The 20,816-nt window shown below is 36.2% G+C and overlaps 1 protein-coding gene across 1 annotated transcript; it reads left to right on the forward strand.

Annotated features, from left to right (window-relative positions):
* Nucleotides 1-4,913: 4,913 nt before the first annotated feature.
* LOC120236704 (heterogeneous nuclear ribonucleoprotein A1-like) lies at nt 4,914-5,929 on the forward strand. The gene has a single exon (XM_039239649.1). The coding sequence runs from the start codon at nt 4,967-4,969 to the stop codon at nt 5,927-5,929; it is 963 nt and encodes a 320-aa protein (XP_039095580.1). The 5' UTR covers nt 4,914-4,966.
* Nucleotides 5,930-20,816: the final 14,887 nt, after the last annotated feature.

Raw genomic sequence — 20,816 nt, forward strand, 5'->3', positions numbered from 1 at the left:
CTAGTTATTTATCCAAAGGGTACAAAACTGCTGATTTGAAGGGGCACATGCCCTCCAATGTTTATAGCAGTGCTATCAGAAATAGCCAAGCTTTGGAAAGAGCCCAAATGCCCATTGACTAATGAATAGATAAAGAAGATGTGGTGTGTATATATACAATGGAATACTATTTGGTGATCAAAAAGAATTAAATCTTGCCATCTGCAACAACATGGGTGGGACTAGAATATATGATACTAAGTGAAATAAGTCTAGCACAGAAAGGCAAATGCCGTATGATTTCACTCATATGTGGAATTTAGGAAACAAAACAGATGAACATGGTAAGGGAAGGGAAAATAAGAGAAAAACTGAGAAGGAGGCTTTTAAATACAGAGATCAAACTGAGGGTTGCTAGCGGGGTTTTGGTTAGAGGGATGGGCTAAATGGGTGATGGGCATTAAGGAGGGCACTTGTTGGGATGAGCACAGGGTGTTACATGTAAGTGATGAATCACTGAATTCTACTCCTGAAACCAACACTACACTATATGTTAACTAGCTTGAATTTAAATAATTTTTTAAAAAAGAAAGTATTTCATATATCAAAAAAAATTCCATTTAAGGGCAATTTACAACTGGACAAAGAAACCTTAACTCTTTTTCAAGCAGTCATAATTTTCAGTAAGTCTCACATAAGCAGTGAAGTATAATGTAAAAGTTAATGTCATCAAGAAAGATGAACCCTCGGTTAGTGGAAATGAAGTATATAAACCAGCTATGGTTAATGTTGTTCATTGGACCTCTCTGGATATGGTCCATTCTCCCATATGCCACATGACCCTATAATTATAAGAATCCAGCTCTTATATCTACACACATCTGTTTGTGCAGGGTGATATATAACACCTGGCACACTGGTGGACTTCATTAAATATTAAGTAACAACAATGTACATACTGCCTGCCCCACTAAAAGAGTAAAACCTTATTTTAAAAGGTGTTAATTTTTCATCTATGTAAGGTATTACACCATGAATTTATGGTGCTATTTTTAAAATATGTTTACTTATTTTTGAGGGAAAGAGGGCAAGCAAAGGAGGGGCAGAGAGAGAGAGAGACAGAGAGACAGAGGATCTGAAGTAGGCTCTGTGCTGACATCATAGAGCCTGATGTGGGACTTGAACTCACGAACCATTAGGTAATGACCTGAGCCAAAGTCATAGGCTTAACTGACTGAGCCCCCCAGCTATCCCTCTAGTGCTGTTTTTCAGTTATTTGCTTCATGGTGCTAGTTTTATAAGTGAGCTAAATTGCCCAGGTTTTCAGGGTCACATCGGAGCCATGGTGGAAAAGCAACCTTGCCTTTTCAGCAGGCAGCACAGCGAGAAGAATGACACACCTGCAGCCTGGGATGGCAGCCTGCCACCCTGCTAACAGGATATGATGAATTTACTGCTCCTACATTTTCTCCTGAAGCTGAGGCCTGCTGTCAGAAGGAATGTAGACTGACCTGAACTCCTTCCTTTCCTCCCTCTGTGGGATCTAGCATAAAAAAAATCATAACTAAAAAATGATTTCTATTGAAAGAGATTGTCCTACTATATTTCAAATGGCTCTACATCAGCCTGCTTCATAGGCCACTCAGGCACACATTTTACCACAGATGTTTCAAACTTTTTTTCCCTCTTTTATGGTGTAGACACACTCATACAGGTGATACACCCCTGTATAACCTCATACTTCCTCTCCCTCTTGAGAACATAAACTCCGTACCACCATTGCTCCCTTCTGATGCCAGGGACGGTTTCCAAAACCCCCTTTGCTGTCTGGTTTCAGGCTAGTCTGCCAAAGAGCAGTGCTTGTGGAAGATCTGGAAGACAGTGGAAAGAGAAAGTTGTTATTCCTGGGAGAGCACCATTATGGCAGCATCAGACACTTCCCCACCAGCACCTGCTTTGCAGCCCCAGTGGCCAGATATAGCAGTTCTTAGATGGACCATCAAGCCCAACTTTCCAAGCCACTCCGGGACTTGAAGCTAAAATCACTAGTTATGGTTTCTTTGGCCCAGCCCCTATAGCTGTCCAACACCTGCCACACTTGTGCAGACCCCAACTTCTGTATTGAATCCTTTATTTCTAGAATAATTGCAGGGATTCTGTCTTCCTGACCAAACTCAGACTGACCAAACCCAGGGGGAGTGATATCATAGGTATACCTTGTAACTGCTCTGATTTAGGAAGAAAAAGAAATGATTCACAAGCTTCAGCACTTTATAGGTAATAATACTTAAGGTACATTTCATGAAAGGCTATGGAAAACATATGAATTGTGACACCATGGTTAGTAAACTCTTCCTCCATTACTGTTATTATCATCATGACTTCTCTGTCATGTATTAGCTTCTTAAATTCCATATAGTAAAGCCATAGTATGAATGGATGAACGCCTCGTTGTTTACTTCATCAGTAATTTCTCAAAAATATATGTATACAAACACACACACACACAACTGTACATGTTTTACCTTCATTACACAAACCCTTCCTCAGGGGATCCACCACACACTCCTTAATTCTCTGCTTATTTTTGTAACCTGCAAGCTACCACAGTGATCCACTTTCTTTCTTGTCTAGCCAGTTACAAACAAACAATTCCTTTCCTCTCCCATCACCACTTTGTATTAATTCTTCTTGTTTGTTTTTGTTTTGTTTTGTCAGGATCCTTCTGAGTGAAAAGTGATTGTTAACATTCTATCAAGCAGTGGAACAAATATGGGCTTTAAGTAAAAAAAAAAAAAAACTATATTTGAGTGTACTCTTCCCTGGATGCTAAAAGTGGAGTGTGTTCTTTAAGCTCTTGGGCTCTCAGTAGTCTCGGGTATGAAATAGGAAAGAATTCCACATGTGAAAGTATATGATAAAGTAATGTAAGAGCCCAGCAGTGTTCTACCACATCAAAGGTGCTCAACAAATGTTAGTTTACTAGACAAGACTTGATTTCTCTAAACTTTAGTTTCCTCAACTATGAAAGTAAGCATTAATTATATTAATCCACGAGGGTTTTGTGAAATGAAATGAGATTATGCTTAGCACAGGGCATGGCATAGTGAGAAGCTAGTCAATGACAGATGCTTCTGTTGTTATGACTTTAGCCTTAAATGATATGCCTATTAAAGCTTTAATAAAATTGAATAAATAGTTGGAGTCTGTTTTTTGCCAATAAATACAGTTTATTTCACTGAACTTCACATGGATTTGTCCCAGCCCCATTCTTCTGCCCACTCTATCCCTACTCTAGACTAAAAAAAAAAAAAAAAAAAAAAAAAAGCTTAAACTGTGGAATTAGTTATTAGATGCTTAAGACAATATGTATTTTATTTAGGATAAATATAAGCAATAAAATCAAATATTATTAACAAAGATAATAAACTATAGGTGGTCAAAAAAGATGAGGAAAGCTACTGACTTGTACATAAAAACAAATTTTCAGTATTTGCATAGAACATTTCATGAAGCTTATAGTCATTACTACAAAAAGAGTAGGTAACTTACAAAACTATATATTCTTAAAATCTTAGATAGGGATAGGAGCCAATAGTATGATATTTTCCTTCTTCCTGCCTTTAAAATCCTCACTTGGCACCTATTCTGCTCCATCAATAAGATTTGTTATTTAATGAATAAAATGTTTATATAACGAGTATTATTGAGTGCCTACTAATAAGTAATGGAAAGTACTAATTCTCTAATCTTAGAATCTTCATTAAGTAACTTACTACTACTATTACAATAGAGAGCAAGGACCCATGGCTTTGTGTGGTTTCTACATGCCTTCCTCCTACATCTTTTCTTTCTTATGTCTCTGTTTTCTTTATATGCCATCCATGGCCACTTCTCCCTCTATTCTTACCTTTCTCCTCTAATTCAAATTGCCTTCTTTCCTCCTCCCCCTCTTATTTTACATCAGTCTTTCCCTCCTCTTCAGGCCAGTTTTACAAGCAACTCCTTCTCTTCTCTAAGTATGTGGGGAACCTGAGATGGAGAAGTCCTGTCCCTTCACAAGCCAGTGTTTCCTCCAAGGCTCAGAGCCACACTTTGTCAGTTTGTATGTTCTGCATCTGTTGGTTTCGCATGGTACTGTGTGTGCCAAACATTGTTTTCTTTCAGTTCTGCCTCACACTGGAACACATGTCCTGTTGCAGGAGAGCTCCTCTCTTACCCTTTGCCATTGAGGTCATGAGCATATGAAGTCAGCCTACCAACAGCCATAGCTTCAGGGGATTTAGACTCTTGGAGGAGTTCAGACGCAGAGAGTCTAGTTCTTACACTCTGGCAGGAAGCAAACAGAGGGTGGTGAGACAGGACAGTGGGACACTTAGAGTCTTAAGCAGATCAGTCCTGTAGTTTGGATCTGGCTATGTTCTCCTTAGTTCTTTAGACTTTCTGTGAGTTCTGTGAACTATGCAATCTTTCTAGTATATTCCTTTCCTGCTCAATGTAGCCAGTGTTTTTTCTCTTGTTTGTAATCAAGAGCCTGGAGTGGCTAACAGACTTTAAAATGTTTTCTGTCAATTTAAATGGCGTATTATGGTGTATTTGCTAAATGATATAGGAATTAGGGGGAAATGGGCAGGGACTATATCTGGTGCTTGAAAAGGCCTCCTTAGTTTTGGATATCCTGATACGGAGACCTGTACTACTTGACTGCTTAATAAACGGTAACAACTTGATAATTGATTGAGTTTCAGGACCTATGCCAGTAGTTTCTATGGAAAGAATGATGGGCAAATATTCCTAAGAACCTCTGCCATTGGTTCCCTGAAATATTATCTGCCTATGCAGATATAATATTGTGCCTGTAAAGTAAGAATACATTAGGCTTCAGCCTTGCTAAGAAACATGTCAAATTACAAATGAGTGAGTACAGCTTTCTGCCCGTGGACGCCGCCGAGTAAGCATCGATAAAGTCTCCCCTCCCACCGCCGTCATGTCTAAGTCAGAGTCTCCCAAAGAGCCTGAACAGCTGCGGAAGCTTTTCATCGGAGGTTTGAGCTTTGAAACAACCAATGAGAATCTGAGGAGCCATTATGAGCAATGGGGAACGCTTACGGACTGTGTGGTAATGAGAGATCCAAACACCAAGCGCTCCAGAGGCTTTGGGTTTGTCACCTATGCCACTGTGGAGGAGGTGGATGCGGCCATGAATGCAAGGCCACACAAGGTGGATGGAAGAGTTGTAGAACCAAAGAGGGCTGTCTCGAGAGAAGATTCTCAAAGACCTGGTGCCCACCTAACTGTGAAAAAGATTTTTGTTGGTGGCATTAAAGAAGACACTGAAGAACATCATCTAAGAGATTATTTTGAACAGTATGGGAAAATTGAAGTGATCGAAATCATGACTGACCGAGGCAGTGGCAAAAAGAGAGGCTTTGCTTTTGTAACATTTGATGACCATGACTCTGTAGACAAGATTGTTATTCAAAAATACCATACTGTGAACGGCCACAACTGTGAAGTAAGGAAGGCTCTGTCTAAACAAGAGATGGCTAGTGCTTCCTCCAGCCAAAGAGGTCGAAGTGGTTCTGGAAACTTCGGTGGTGGTCGTGGAGGTGGTTTTGGTGGGAATGACAACTTTGGTCGTGGAGGAAACTTCAGTGGGCGTGGTGGCTTTGGTGGCAGTCGAGGTGGTGGTGGATATGGTGGCAGTGGGGATGGCTATAACGGATTTGGTAATGATGGAAGCAACTTTGGAGGTGGTGGAAGCTATAATGATTTTGGCAATTACAACAATCAGTCTTCAAATTTTGGACCCATGAAAGGAGGAAATTTTGGAGGCAGAAGCTCTGGCCCCTATGGTGGTGGAGGCCAATACTTTGCCAAACCACGAAACCAAGGTGGCTATGGCGGTTCCAGCAGCAGCAGTAGCTATGGCAGTGGCAGAAGGTTTTAATTACTGCCAGGAAACAAAGCTTAGCAGGAGAGGAGAGCCAGAGAAGTGACAGGGAAGCTACAGGTTACAACAGATTTGTGAACTCAGCCAAGCACAGTGGTGGCAGGGCCTAGCTGCTACAAAGAAGACATGTTTTAGACAATACTCATGTGTATGGGCAAAAAACTCGAGGACTGTATTTGTGACTAATTGTATAACAGGTTATTTTAGTTTCTGTTCTGTGGAAAGTGTAAAGCATTCCAACAAAGGGTTTTAATGTAGATTTTTTTTTTTTGCACCCATGCTGTTGATTGCTAAATGTAATAGTCTGATCATGACGCTGAATAAATGTGTCTTTTTTTAAATGTGCTGTGTAAAGTTAGTCTACTCTGAAGCCATCTTGGTAAACTACCCCAACAGTGTGAAGTTAGAATTCCTTCAGGGTGATGCCAGGTTCCATTTGAAATTTTATTTGCAACCTGCTTGGGCACAGAATCCATTGTCTCCACAAACATTGGTGTGGTTGAACTGACAGTTAATGTGTTGTGACCTGGAGTTCACCGTTAAAAGGGTCACCCAAGCAAAGTCCTGGAGTTTATTTGGTTATTAATATGATTGTTGGCACATCCTATGCATTATATATCTAAATTGAATCATGGTATCAGATAAAATTATAGATGGGATTAAAGCTTGTGTATCATCCATTATCATGTGTAATCAATAAACGATTTAATATTCTCTTGAAAAAAAAAAAAAACAAATGAGTGAGTACATATGAACTTGCAACTCCTTGAAAGAAATTGTATAGAAATAACAGGTTTTTTTGGGTTTTTTTTTTTTTTTTTTGCTACTGGTCATTCATCAAAAAATTGTAAGAATTGTTCTTCCCATTTATAAAATTAGTAAATTCCTGGGTCATAAAACTTAGGACATAAAGAAAAGCATAAAGGAAGAATAATAAGTTTTAATCTTGGACTCAGTATGTAGTTAATATCTTGTATACTCACTAAAAATTTCCTGAAGCCAGAAATATTTTTCTTTTTTAATGGTTTTAAGAATAGAATTTAGTGATTTATCGCTTACATATGACACCCAGTGCTCATCCCAGTAAATGTGCTCCTTAATGCCCATCACCCACTTAGCCCATCCTCCTACCCAACTTCCGTTCAGCAACCCTGAGCTTGTTCTCTATATTTAAGAGTCTCCTATGGTTTGCCTCCCTCTTAGTTTTTATCTTATTTTTCCTTCCCATCCTCTGTGTTCATCTGTTGTGTTACTTAAACTCCACATGACTGAAATCATATGATATTTGTCACTCTCTGACTGACTTATTTCGCTTAGCATAATACATTCTAGTCCCATCCATGTTGTTGCAAATGGCAAGATTTCATTCTTTTTGATCACCAAATAGTATTCCATTGTATATATAAGCCACAACTTCTTTATCCATCCATTAGTCAATGAACATATGGGCTCCTCCCATACTTTGGTTATTACTGATGGCTCTGCTGTAAATATTGAAGTGCATGCTCCTCTTTGAATCAGCAACTTTGTATCCTTTGGATAAATACCTATTAGTGCAATTTCTGGGTCATAGGGTAGTTCTATTTTTAATTTTTGACAAACATCCATTCTGTTCCCTGGAGTGGCTGGATCAGTTTGCACTCCTACCAACAGTGCAAAAGGGTTCCCATTTCTCTCCATTCTCACCAATATCTATTGTTTTCTGAATTGCTCATTTTAGCCATCTGACAGGGTGAGGTGGTATCTCACTCTGGTTTTGATTTACATTTTCCTGATGATGAGTAATGTTGAGCATCTTTTCATATATCTGTTAGCCATCTGGATGTCTTCTTTGGAAAAGTGTCTATTCAGGTCTTCTGCCTCTTTCTTCACTGGATTATTTGTTTTGGGGATGTTAAGTTTGATAAGTTCTTTATAGACTTTGGATACTAACCCTTCATCCAATATGTCATTTGCAAATATCTTCTCCCATTCTATGAGTTGCCTTTTAGTTTTGTTGATTATTTCCTTTGCTCTGTAGAAGCTTTTTTTTTTTTAAATCTTGATGAAGTCCTGATAGTTCATTTTTGCTTTTGTTTCCCTTGCCTCTGGAGACATGTCTAGTAAGAAGTTGCTGTGGCTGAAGTCACAGTGGTTGTTGCCTGTGTTCTCTAAGATTTTGATGGTTTCTTGTTTACATGTAGGTCTCTCTTCCATTTTGGATTTATTTTTGTGTATAGTGTAAGAAATTGGACCAGTTTCATTCTTCTGAATTTCTCTATCCAGTGATCCCAACAATATTTGAAAGCAGTAATATTTCTTTCCTGTTCTGATTATAGAATTTTATGAAACATTGAGAATTGTTTAAGTTCATAGATTTTATTTATGCAGAATATTTCTTAATGTCATTGTATTTTTAATCTAGAGGTCAAGTTACAACTCTAGGGGATTAGTAGACATTAGTCAGCCTTCTTTGGTGAGTGTTTGGTGCTTCAGGCAAATAGAAGGAGAGGAAGCCAATGTCTGTGGATGTAAAAGAGTGAGTTTTTTCCAAGGATGTGGACAGAGTTCAACATGACTGGAGGTCAGTGTAGAAGGGAGGAGCAATAAGCATCACATCACAAATGACTCAGACATTTGAATTTTATCCTGAAATTAGTGAAGATCCTTAAGGAATCTCGGCAACATAGTGAGTTAATAAGATCTGCTTTTTTGAAATCTGACTCATCAGCAGGTTGGGAGAGGAAGAGATGTAGAACAACCCCACAAGGAAATTACTTCATCACGATAGTCTAGCAGCAATGCGAAGACTGACAAAGGCAGTGGCAGTGCCATGGAGATGGGGCAAAGACTATGAGTCACTGGTTAAGGGCCAGCAGAGGAATTGCTGACTGTTAGGATGTAAAGGTGCAGAGTGAAGAAGTCCACCTTACTAACACTGTGTGGTTGGTTACCCCATGCTTAATTGCAGAACCAAAAGGAGGATGCTTAACATCCACTCTAAAATTCACTCTCTTACTCAAATCCCTGCATAATGAGACTGTCAAGAAACGACAGTGGTTTAACTCACAGTTTCATCTAACTGTTCTTTCTTGTTTCCATTCAAGATCTCTCAACTTTCCCCAGAGGAAAGCAATAAAACAAGTTCATACAAAGATGATGTTTCAGAGTGGTTTCAGATGATATGAACCAAGGATTCCCTGTATTCAAAATCTCAAAGGGATGGGGACTGGATATCTGTGTTTTAATAAGCATCCAAGATGATTATTATGCCCAGTAAATTTTGATAATCACTATGACAGAAACTTGAAACATCTCAACTCTCCCAGGATTATTTTAAGAGAGGAACACAAAACAATCCAATTCAGTATTTGTTTATTCAGTATGTTTAATGCCTTGCTAAATGTTGTTTGCTCTTTCATATTACAGTCATACACAGGAGAAGGGAAAGGAGGAAAGGAGAGAAGGAGAAAGGGAAAGATCTGCCCACTAAACAAATAAGTAAATAAGTATTGCTACAATTGAGATATTCATCAGCAGATCAGTACAAGAAGTATTTTTGTAGTGTGAGATAATTGCTCTCAAAAAGCCTTACATCCCCATCCTTGGCTGAATGCCTATTCCATTTCTATATACAAATCCTATCTTTTCAAGAGAAGTCAGAACATAAATTTTTCTAACTTTTTAAAGTAAATCTTAGAGACTTTCTCATCTGTTATTAGAGCTACAAATAGGACCCAACCCAGTCCTGCCATATGCTTTTATTGCCTTTGTATTTGCAATTGTAAATGGTTTTGAAACATTGTTCTAGATATTTTTAACATAATTGATTTTAACAAGGAATTAGCAATAAAGTTCATTCAATAGTCTTTTAGCTTTAAGTGGAAATTCATAAAAAGAGAACTAAGGAATGCTAAAAAATTGATTGAACCTTGTAAACCAATATATGATCTAAAATAAAAATCCCACATCACAAAACAATTATCTTCAGTGATTTAAAGGGAAAAGTTAAATATCTGATTATTTCATTATTAGATAAGCAGGAAGAAGTTGAACATACTACACTGAGAGTGTTTAAAACAGAAAACGTATTCCACATCTGTTTTAACCACAGTTGGAAAGCGATCTCCTTGAAAGTATTTTTTATGCATTTTAGATTGCTTCATGTTATGGAGGGGCTCTATTTCCACAATATATAACTAAGTATCTAAAGTGCTCAACAGCTTTCTAGGAGGATTGGGCTATAGTAGAAAATATATGAAATTCAATAGATATAAAAACCTGGCTTAGTTTTCATTGCTATTGTAATAGAGTAATGTGAGATCATTTTAGGTTAATAGAGCAAAGTATTTTTAGAAATTACTGGACCTTAAATAGATTCTAAAGCAGTAGAAATAAGATTTGAGAACTTTAAAAATGGAAAAAGATTCACATTTACAGTTTTGTCAAAATGTAAAAGCGTTAGAAGACATTTTGCCTTATGATTTTTAAACAGTGAACCCTTTATTGAGTATAAGATGAGCTTGACAAAGAAAACTTATTTCAAGAGTAAGAGTTGATTTTCTGTAACATTAATAATGAGCATTCATGTCTAACTCCTGTCCTCCTAGCTGACTAGTGAAATGGAAAATAGAATATAAATGTGGGAAAGCTACATCAAAGTGAAAATTAGGAGAATGAGATATTCATGGCCAAAAACTTTGAGAAATGTCTGCAATGTAGGTGCAGATAGGAATATATCTAAGGAAGGGAAGGACAATTTGTGCATCTCCATTTGTGAAGTCATGCCTTGCAGGGGGAGCAACTATGAGACTTCAGCATCCTTCCACCCCTACCTTAGCCCATCCCACTACCACACAGTTACACCAACTTCTAGGGACAAAGGCTGGAGGGAAACACTCATGTGACTGTCCACATTGGTTGGAGAACCCTTGATAACACTCACTGCCCCTCCCCCCCCACACAAAAAAGTTTGATGTGGGCTACCAAGTTAGGCAAAGAGTCGGCATATGGCTGTGGTTGCATTTCATCAAGAGGAAGAAGGACAAGCTCATAAGAGAACTGAAGGTTGAAACAGAATAACTCAGGAAATTTCTGGCTGCCATATCAAGGGAAAAGATCTCCTCAACTGGAAATAAAGCTTTTGGCTGCAGCTGGCTTGGCCTCAGGTGCCACCCAGACTGGTTCCTGAGAAGTGAAATTCAGAAATGGCAAATTCTACAGTAAATCTAAGTTTTATTTTTTCTCTTTTTATCTAGTCATCGGATTAAAATAAGAATCCGAGCACTCTTATAAAACCAACCTCTGCTCCTGCCGGGAACATAATAGACCTTCTTCTATATTGATGATAATGTTGATGGTTATGATGGTGATGAGAGCGATGATTATAATGGCAACATTCATTCATTAAGCAATTGCCATGTGCATTGCACTATGAGGAGCTCTTTCTTTTATTATTTTAGTTAATCATAAGATCTCTAATAAGGTAGGTGCTATTAGAGGAATTTTTTAAATAAGGAATCTGAGTTTGGAGAAAACTACTAACTTACCCAAGCTTATATATCTAGAGAGAAGCAGAGTTTGGATTTAAATTTAGAATGAGAAAACAGAAACATCACTGAACTCAAGAGATAATATCTAGTCTAAGGAATCAGAGCAAATGAGAGAATGAAGAAAGCTACAGTTTGGAAAATCTCTAACCCATTTTTTTTTTTTTTAGAGAATTATACTATGCTTTAAAGGATATTATGCATAAAATTAAAATAATGCAGGATCTGAAAGGCCTGACTGCAGTTTTAAAGAAATAAAAAGTTTTCTAAATTAAAAAGTACTGTTGTGGCAGAGCCTAATATACTTTTAAACATTAAATCAGAATTAATTAAAGTCAAAATCTTAGAAAAGAAGAAAAATAATGAGAGAAAAAAGAAGAGATGTGGAGAATAGGTTTGGGAGATGTAACAAATAACAGGAATCTGAGGAGTAGATAGAGAAAACAAATAATGAGAAGGAAATGTCTTAAGAAAGATTTGTGTGTTCTGGGCAAAAGATCTAGAGAGGAAAAATACAAAAGATCTGCATAGATAGAAGAGAAAAATTACAGATAGGAAACAAAGATTTCCTACTAAAAAAATATATATACTCTAACAGAGAGACAGAGAGAAAGAGAGCTAGAGGAAAAGTTTATTAAAAAAATCTGGAGAGTAAAAGGAATAAAAGATTGTCACTCATGAATTCTATTTCGTCAATGAGGCAGACCAATTTGGAGTGCCTGGGTAGTTCAGTCAGTTAACTGTCTGACTCTTAATTTTGGCTCAGATCATGGTCTCATGTTTTGTGGGTTCAAGCCCCAAATTGGGCTGTGCATTGACAGTGTGGAGCCTGCTGGGATTCTCTCTCTCCTTCCCTCTCTGCCCCTCCTGCATACATGCCTTCTCTCTTTCTCAAAATAAATAAATAAAAACTTAAAATCTATTCTGTCAAATTATTATGAACAAGGGCAATTGAAAGCTATGCTCATAGGTGGAAGGATATAGAAAATTCCACACTTACACCCTTACTGATAAAAACATTTTTCTCATATAATTACTTTTTTAGAGTAAGATCTAATCAAAGTAGAAAACAGGAATAGTGAAACAATGATATTAATAAAAGTATTAGTGAACAACAAATTAGTGGAATATAAATAACTGTGGTAACTTTGATGCTAAATTTCTATTACAGTAACAAGTATCACAAACTTTGTAGCTTAAACAATACAAACTTATTATCTTACAATTCTACATATCACAAGTCTAGCATGCATTGCACCGGGCTAATATCAAGGACTCAATAGTCTGTATTGCTTTCTGGAAGCTATAAGGGAGAATCTTTCTTTTTCCTTTTTTTCTTTTGCCTCTTTGAGCTTCTACAGGCTGTAAACCATTTTTTCTTTTAAATTCATGGTCCTCCTTCCTTACTCATCTTCAAAGCCGTTATTGTTACATTTCTTTGACTGTTACTCTATGATACCATCTCCCTCTGACTCTTTTCTGTTTCCTCTTTTTAAAGCACCCTAGTAATTAGATTGGAGCCACCAGTATAGTCCTGGAAAATCTTAAATTTCATAACTTAATTACATCTGAAAATCCCTTTTGCCATGTGAGGTAACATATTCACAGTTTCCAGAAATTAGAACATAGACATCTTTGGAGGAGAAGGGAGTTTTCTATGTATTACATATGACAATAAAATGATGTAAGCATTCAAACTATTCTAAAATTTAGTAAGTATAAAAATTAGTATTTTAACTCTTATTCTAAGATTTCTTGATTATTTGTTTTCCTCATATATTTCTTTTGAGTTTGGCCTTTAATGTTCCTGTTCCTGACTTTGCAAACTGACTCTTCTAAGTTCCTATCTTTGACTTTGAAACCTGACATTGATTTCAGTGTCTTCTTCTGAGTTGGGATGAGAATAGGGCAATTCTATAGGAGGACACTATACAATATCACACTCCATGTACAACCTAGAGATAGGGATGAAATTAAACTGCCTGTTATTACATATACTCTTCTACCTTAGATGAGTTTTATGTAAGAAGGCAGATAGAAGGTCATCATACTTATAGAAAAGTAAAGGAAATTCAAGAGAGTCAAACGTTGGAAGATGACAAGAGTAAATATAAACTCATATATAATATTAACCAAATATAAATGATAAGATTATTCTTAAATTTTTCAGTTGGTATTGGCCTGCATTTAAAGCATTAAATCATGATTTCTACTACGGTCTGTAATTTAAATTGACAGAAAAAGTATGCATGTAAAACATAGACATATACATACATATTTACACATGTATGTATTAGATATATATAAAGTTATCAAGAAGTAAGACCTCATCTCAGAGAAGCTGTTACATGAAGCAGTTTTTTGCATGCTGTTTCTCAAAGGATGGAACTAAGAGCAATGCAAATATAAATTATGCTTGAAAACCTGCTTTGGCTAAAGGCCTGAATACTTTTTAACTGATGAAAAAAAAAATGGAATTACAGTAGATATTTCCAATCGAGTTTAAAAAAAAAATAGTGTTAACTTTTGCCTGGTAAAGGAGATCATTATTTGAAACTTAAATCTGTTGATATTTTTGTTGGACATTGATTCATTAAAAGAAAATTCACAGGCAAGCCATTTCTGCCAGTTGTCGGAAAAGCAAACTGAAATAAATTGGCATGAGAGGTTTGGGGCAAGAGTGAGAACTCAGGTTCTTGCTGCCTTCCAAAATGTATAGGAAAAAACTTGTGACATTATTTCCAAATGGGAAATTTTGGTCAGACTATACCCAGGCTTCTGCATTTTAAAGAAGTAGTTACATAAAGTTTTGGCAGGGTTTCTAAACTATTACATAGATATACATATATTTCAATGAAATATATTACTGGAACTATTAATTTAAAGCCACATTTTATAATAAACTCCAGATACTTGTGACGGAGGTGGTGGGAACCGTGCCATAAGACAAATGAGTGAATGAATGGGAAAGCTTCCATTTGAAGAAAATAAATTTAAGAAGGGCACAGAGCAGATTTCTTCTGTATTGTACTCTGAGCTAGATGTCTCCTAACTACCGCTTCAGAACTACTCTACCTTTCTAGATCCAGGGGTCTACAATTCCTACAATTTCTACACTCTATAATTTCTAGACCAGAATAAACAAACTTGCTCTATAAAGGGCCAGATAGTAGTCATTGAGGCTTTGTGGGTTATATGATCTCTGTTGCAAATACTTACCTCTGCCACTGTAGCACAAAATCAGTTATAGGCCAACATTATATATGTAAAAAGCTGTAGGCCTGTTCTAGACTTCGGTCTGCAATACCCTGTTGGGGTATGTACTGTATGGATGAGCAGCCATATGATATGGGGAGAACTCAGAAGATAGGATTCATATAATACCAGGAAAAAAATACCATCACAATAATGCAAAGATAGAGCTCCCTTTTAAACTATAAGTTACCTGATCTATGAGAAGACTCAGTTTTCCAGAAAACCAAGGAATCATTCAGAGGAATCATTTTTTAAGCCTCTAAGATATAAATATATTTATGAAGTAAGAAAAAAAAGAAGCCAGAAGGGGCAGAATCACTGACAATGCTCCAACTCCAAGGTCAAGGAGCACAAGGCCTGCCTGAGAATGCGATCTAAGCAGGACGACAGAGAAGCTCCTCATTACTATAATGACTTCAAAAAAATCCCAAGTAACAGGGGCACCTGGGTGGCTCAGTCTGTTAAGCCTCAGACTCTTGACTTCGGCTCAGCTAATGACCTCATGGTTCATGAGTTGAAGCCTCACATCAGGCTCTGCATTGACAGTGAGGAGCCTGCTTGGGATTCTGCCTCCCTCTCTCTCTGCCCTTCCCCACTTGCCCTCTATCTCTCTCTCAAAATAAATAAAAATAAACTTAAAAAAATACCAAGTAACAAACAACAAATGTCTGTCCCTGAGAAAGAGGTAAGAGAATTGAGACTCCCACCATGGGGTCCAAGCACAAAGGGAAGGGTGGAGCAAGAACATTGAGGAAAAACCTTCTGGATGCATAGCTCCCAAGATTAACACAAGATAACCCTGAAGGAAACAGCTGCAACAACAAAACTGAAACCAAAGCTCAGAGACTCAGTAGATTGACTCAGCTTCCCACACTTTTGATTAATGGAAGGGACATGCCCATTGCCCAGCATAAATATTATTTGCCTCAGTCCCTACTTGTGCCATAGACCATGACTGACGTTCAATTAAGAAATGCATATACATAAGACACAAATAACAAAAAAGAACCCATTATCTAGAGACAAATCAAATGATAGACCCAGATTCAGAAATGGCACAAACACTAGAAATGTCACTTAAGAAATTTTAAATACCAATTATTAGTAAATAATAAATTATAATTTCTAGTAGAAAATGTAAACAACAGGCTTAAACAGATACAGAATTTTGCAAAAAGATGCAAACTATGAGAAAAAGTCAAATAGAAATGCTAGAAAGACCTTTTAAAAATGGAGGTGAAATAAAGTTTTTGAGACTCAAGGATTAATTAATTAATTAATTAATATTAGCAGACCTGCACCACAGGAATTTAAAACAAAATGAAGTCTTTAGGCAAAGGGAATATGACACTATGCAGAAACTGGAATCTACACAAATACTTGCAAATTAAGAACTCTAGGAATAGTTAAAAGGAAGGTAAGTGTAAAATACAGTTGATCCTGTTATACCCAGATCGCAGTATCCTCACCGACCAGAGACCACCAGGGAGATCGAGTCACGCATGCAAAGGCAAAGGGCTTTATTATGGGCTCGAGCTCGGGCTCACAGACTTCACCAGCGCATGGATCCGTGCTGAGAGCCCCGAACGAGGGCAGAGTAGGGTTTTTATGGGGTTTGAGACGGGGGAGTTACAGAAGTTGTGACATGGGAACAGTGATCCAATCATAATTATTCAACATCATTGACAGCGGGTTTGACCATACACATTGTCTAGAGTATTCGTTACTTTTGGCGGGATCCAATTACAACATTTAGAGTACCTTTAAATTCAACCAATCACAGAGCGAGCCTAGGGTCTTGTTCGGCGACTAACAGGTTAACTTTAACATTCTGTAACAGGGTCCTATCTATAGTTTCTATCTCCAGGCCTCTCCCTCAGTAATGTGGAGGGTGGTCGCTGGACTTTCCTGATTGGGTGTTGCAAGGGTGGTTTCTCCTGCCTTGGGCAATGTGTAAACTGCCTGATAGTTTCGGGAAAGCTGAAACTCAGGCCTTCTAGTTCAGAGGGGAAACTTAAAGCCTGTCATGGAGTCATTTTGGTTTAGACGTTGTGGCCTTACAATCCTTAAACAATAGAGAGGGTAGGGGTGCTGACTCCCTGCACAGTAAAAAAATCCACATGTAACTTTTGACTCCCCCAAAACTTTGCCAAGAGCCTACTGTTGACCAGAAACCTTACCAATAACATATGTAGTCAATTAATACATATTTTATATGTTATGCGTGTTATATACTATATTCTTCCAGTAAAATAAGCTAGAAAAAAGAAAATGTTAAGAAAATCATAAAATATTTTATGGTATTGTATTTACAAAAAATATGTTTAAGTGAAACCAGGCAGTTCAAAAAACTTTTTTGAAGGTCAACCCTACATTTTCCTTACTTATATATGCTCCAGAAAATAAATGTTGAAAGAAAAGCTAATAGCAATGCATTATGTGTTTATAGCATATGTAAATGTAAAATGGATGACATCAATAGCACAAAAGATGGGAGGGAAGAGTTGACAGTGTGCTGTTTTAAGAATTGCTCTCTAAATGAAGCAGCTTAATATCTGAAAGTACATTGTTTTTAATGGCATACATGGAAAACCCTGGGGCAACCACTAAATTTTTTAAAGAGGTATATATAATAAGCTAAGCATGGAGATAAAATAGAATTATGTAAATTATTCAGTCAAAATTAAGCCACAAAAAGGAGACCAGAAAGAACAAAGAACAGATGGAATAAATGGAAAACAAATAGCAAGATGGTAGATTTCAATTAAATTCTATCAATATTTATACTTTATAAAAATGGTTTAAATACACAAAAGGAATTGTCAGATTAGATAATAGCTTTGTTCAGGCTGCTATAACAAAATACCATAGACTGAGTGGCTTATAAACAACAAGAATTTATTTCCTATGGTTCTGGAGACTGGGAGTTCAAGACCAAGGCACTATCAGACTTGGTGTCTGGTGAAAGAGAGTGCCTGCTTCCTGATTCATGGACAGCCATCTTCTCACCGTGTCCTCATATGGCAGAAAGGGTGAATGAGCTCTCTGGAGTCTATTTTATAAGGACACTAATCCCATTCATGAGAGCAGAGCCTACCAAAGACTTTCCTCCGAATACCATCAAACTGAAGTCTAGGATTTCAACATATGAATTTGTGGGGGACACAAACATTCAGTCTTTACTAGATAAAAAAGTAAGATCCAACTTCCCTTTGTCTAGATGAAACCATTTAAGTATAAAGAAAAATGTAGAGTAAAATAAAAGAATGCAAAAAGAAATATTATGCCGACACGGATTAAAAGAAAGCTATAGTGACTCTGTTAATATCAAACATATAGACTTCAGATCAAGGAAGACTACTAGGAAAAAACGAGGACATTTCATAATAATAAAGAGTGCAATTAAACAATACGACATAGCGTCCCTAAATGTGTATGCATTTAACAACAAAACTTCAAGTTCAATGAAGCAAAAACTGAGAAAATTAAATGGAGAATCAGACATATCCATAATTAATTTTGGAGACTTTGGTGCTCCTCTCACAAAAATCAATAGAAGAAGCAGATAGAAACCCAGAAAGATACAAAAGTCTTGAAAGACACTATCAACTAACTTCATCTAATTAATATTTATGGAATGCCTCATCCAATAATAATAGAATAAACATTTTTCCAGTACTCATGGAACATTTGCTAGTGTAGATATATATAAAGCAAATGTTAACGATTTTAGTAGAATTTAAATCATATAATAAATTCTCCATAACAGAATTAAACTAGAAATCAATAACTCAAAGACAGTTGCAAAATATTCTAATATCTGGAAATTAGATACCACACTTTTAAACAATCCTTGAGGTAAAGAATAAATCACAAGGGAAATTACAAAATATTTTGAATTTAATGAAAACCAAAATATATCAAACTGTGGAATGTTGCTTAAGTGGAGCTAACAGAGAAATTTATATGTCAAATGCTAATATTAAGAAAGAAAAAAGTCTTAAACCTATTATCTATTTAGGTTTACACCTTAAGGAATTACAAAGAGAAGAGCAAATTAAACCCAAATTATGTTTAATTGGAAACATAAAAATAATAAAATGAAACCAAAAACTATGTTTGCTAAATAAAATGATAACATTCTAGTGAGGCTGGTCAGGAAAAAAAAAAAAAAAAAAAAAAGGAGAAGAAGGAGAAGACACAAATGACCAGCAGCTGGAGTGAAAAAGTACTATCACTGTAGAAACAGCAGATACTAAAAGGACAGTAACAGGCTGTCAGTTCTAATGTCCTTAAATTTGACAATTTGGAAAAAATGAACAAATTCCTTAAATGACACTACTAATGAACATTGAAGAAGAAAGAGATAATCTGAATACTGTGACATATATTAAATAAATGTATGGTTAAGAAGCTTTCAAGAAAGAAGACTTTAGGCCTAGAGACCCTTACTTGCAAATTTTACCATGTTTTTAAGGAAGAAATTTTCACAATTCTACAAAAACTTTTCAAGGAAATGAAGTAAAAAGAACATTTCTATCTGGTTTTATAAGGCCAGTATTACCCTGATATCAAAAACAGATAGATAGAGGCAGTACAAGACAAGTACAAAATAGTTTTCATGAACATATATAAAGACAGAGGTGTCAGGACCAAGTGAGATTTATCCCAGGAATGGAGGGCTAGTTCAACATTTCAAAATGAATCAAAAGGGCAAAGTTATATTAATAAAAAATTGATTAGTTGTTGCCAAGGGCTAGGATTCTGCTTGGCTTGGAGGAGGGGCTGACTGAAAAGGAGCCTAGAATTTTCGGTAGCAATGAAGCTTACATATTTGCTGGTTGTGGCAGGTATATATGACTATATATTTATTTGTCAAAAGTCATACATCTATACACTAAAACGGTGACTGTTGTTGCATGTAAGTTATACCTCAGTGAATCTGTCTTCAAAAAAAGTTGTCACCCTACATTCAAGTAAGGTAAGTAAACAGTACATTTATTTCCACAAAGATTTATTGAATGTTTGCTGTGCAAGTGACACTATTTGAGGACTATTATCTAGGTATACCTCTTTCTTTTCAATTTCTCTTCAATAAACATGAATTCTGTGTAGCAAGGTGGTATTTTCCAGTAAATATCTTCACGGACATCAAATATTACCTTAAAGTCTCAATTAAAGAGTATTATTTAAGAAAGCTTTTTCCACTTTTTCTTTTATTCTGAATTTTCCTTCTTTTCATGACAAATGTATAAACAAGTAGGTAAAATCATAAACAAACACCACCATTTTGCTTGTTTTAACAACTCAGAAATTCATGAAGTAACTGATGTTTTTGTTCTTATTCCGTTACTTGGGAAGGGAAATTCTTATTTTAACCATTATCTATTTTAAAATTAAAATAGATAAAGCTTTTCTATACAATGCTTTTGACGATTAGCATGCCATCATATGAAAGGAGAAGTAGGAGTAAAAGTATCAGAAATGATGCAGAGACTTTGAATTACGTTTTTTTTTATGCAGTGCATTGGTAAATCACTCATCTCACCCAAAAACCCATGCTTAATATACTGTAAAACTCATTACCATGAATTAGAAAGAATTGAGAAATGTTGGTTTATCCTTTAAATACTAATGCTATAATACTTGGCATCATTTTATTTATTTATTTATTTACTTACTTACTTACTTACTTTACAAATAGTTTATTGTCAAATTAGTTTCCACATAACACCCAGTGCTCATATCCACACTTGGCATCATTTTAATGAATTGCCTGTGACTTACTCATCATCTAGCTTTAATTGGTAGAAAAAGGATATCTAAGGTATTACTTACTGCATATTGAAATAGATAAAGATGAATTTTTGGAAATAAGGCAAAACTCCATATAGAATTTCTTTCTAGACACATGTTTTGAGTAACAAATTATTGTATGAATTTAGGGTTAAAATGTATTTCTGAGAGAATATATATGTTCTCACCTGAAGCTCCCTATGGCATCTGTGTTTTAGTTGATGCAGGCTGAAATTTGTTCAAAGGAAGGTAAATATATTTAATATTGACTAGTGTGAATTGGGTCATCTCTCTGTTTCACAGTA

This window comes from Hyaena hyaena, unplaced genomic scaffold (assembly GCF_003009895.1).
Source record: "Hyaena hyaena isolate Hyena2069 unplaced genomic scaffold, ASM300989v1 scaffold_159, whole genome shotgun sequence".
NCBI lineage: Eukaryota > Metazoa > Chordata > Mammalia > Carnivora > Hyaenidae > Hyaena > Hyaena hyaena.

Bases quoted from the DNA above. Each gene is read 5' to 3' on its own strand.
- LOC120236704 (XM_039239649.1), top strand. From the start codon at position 4,967: ATGTCTAAGTCAGAGTCTCCCAAAGAGCCTGAACAGCTGCGGAAGCTT.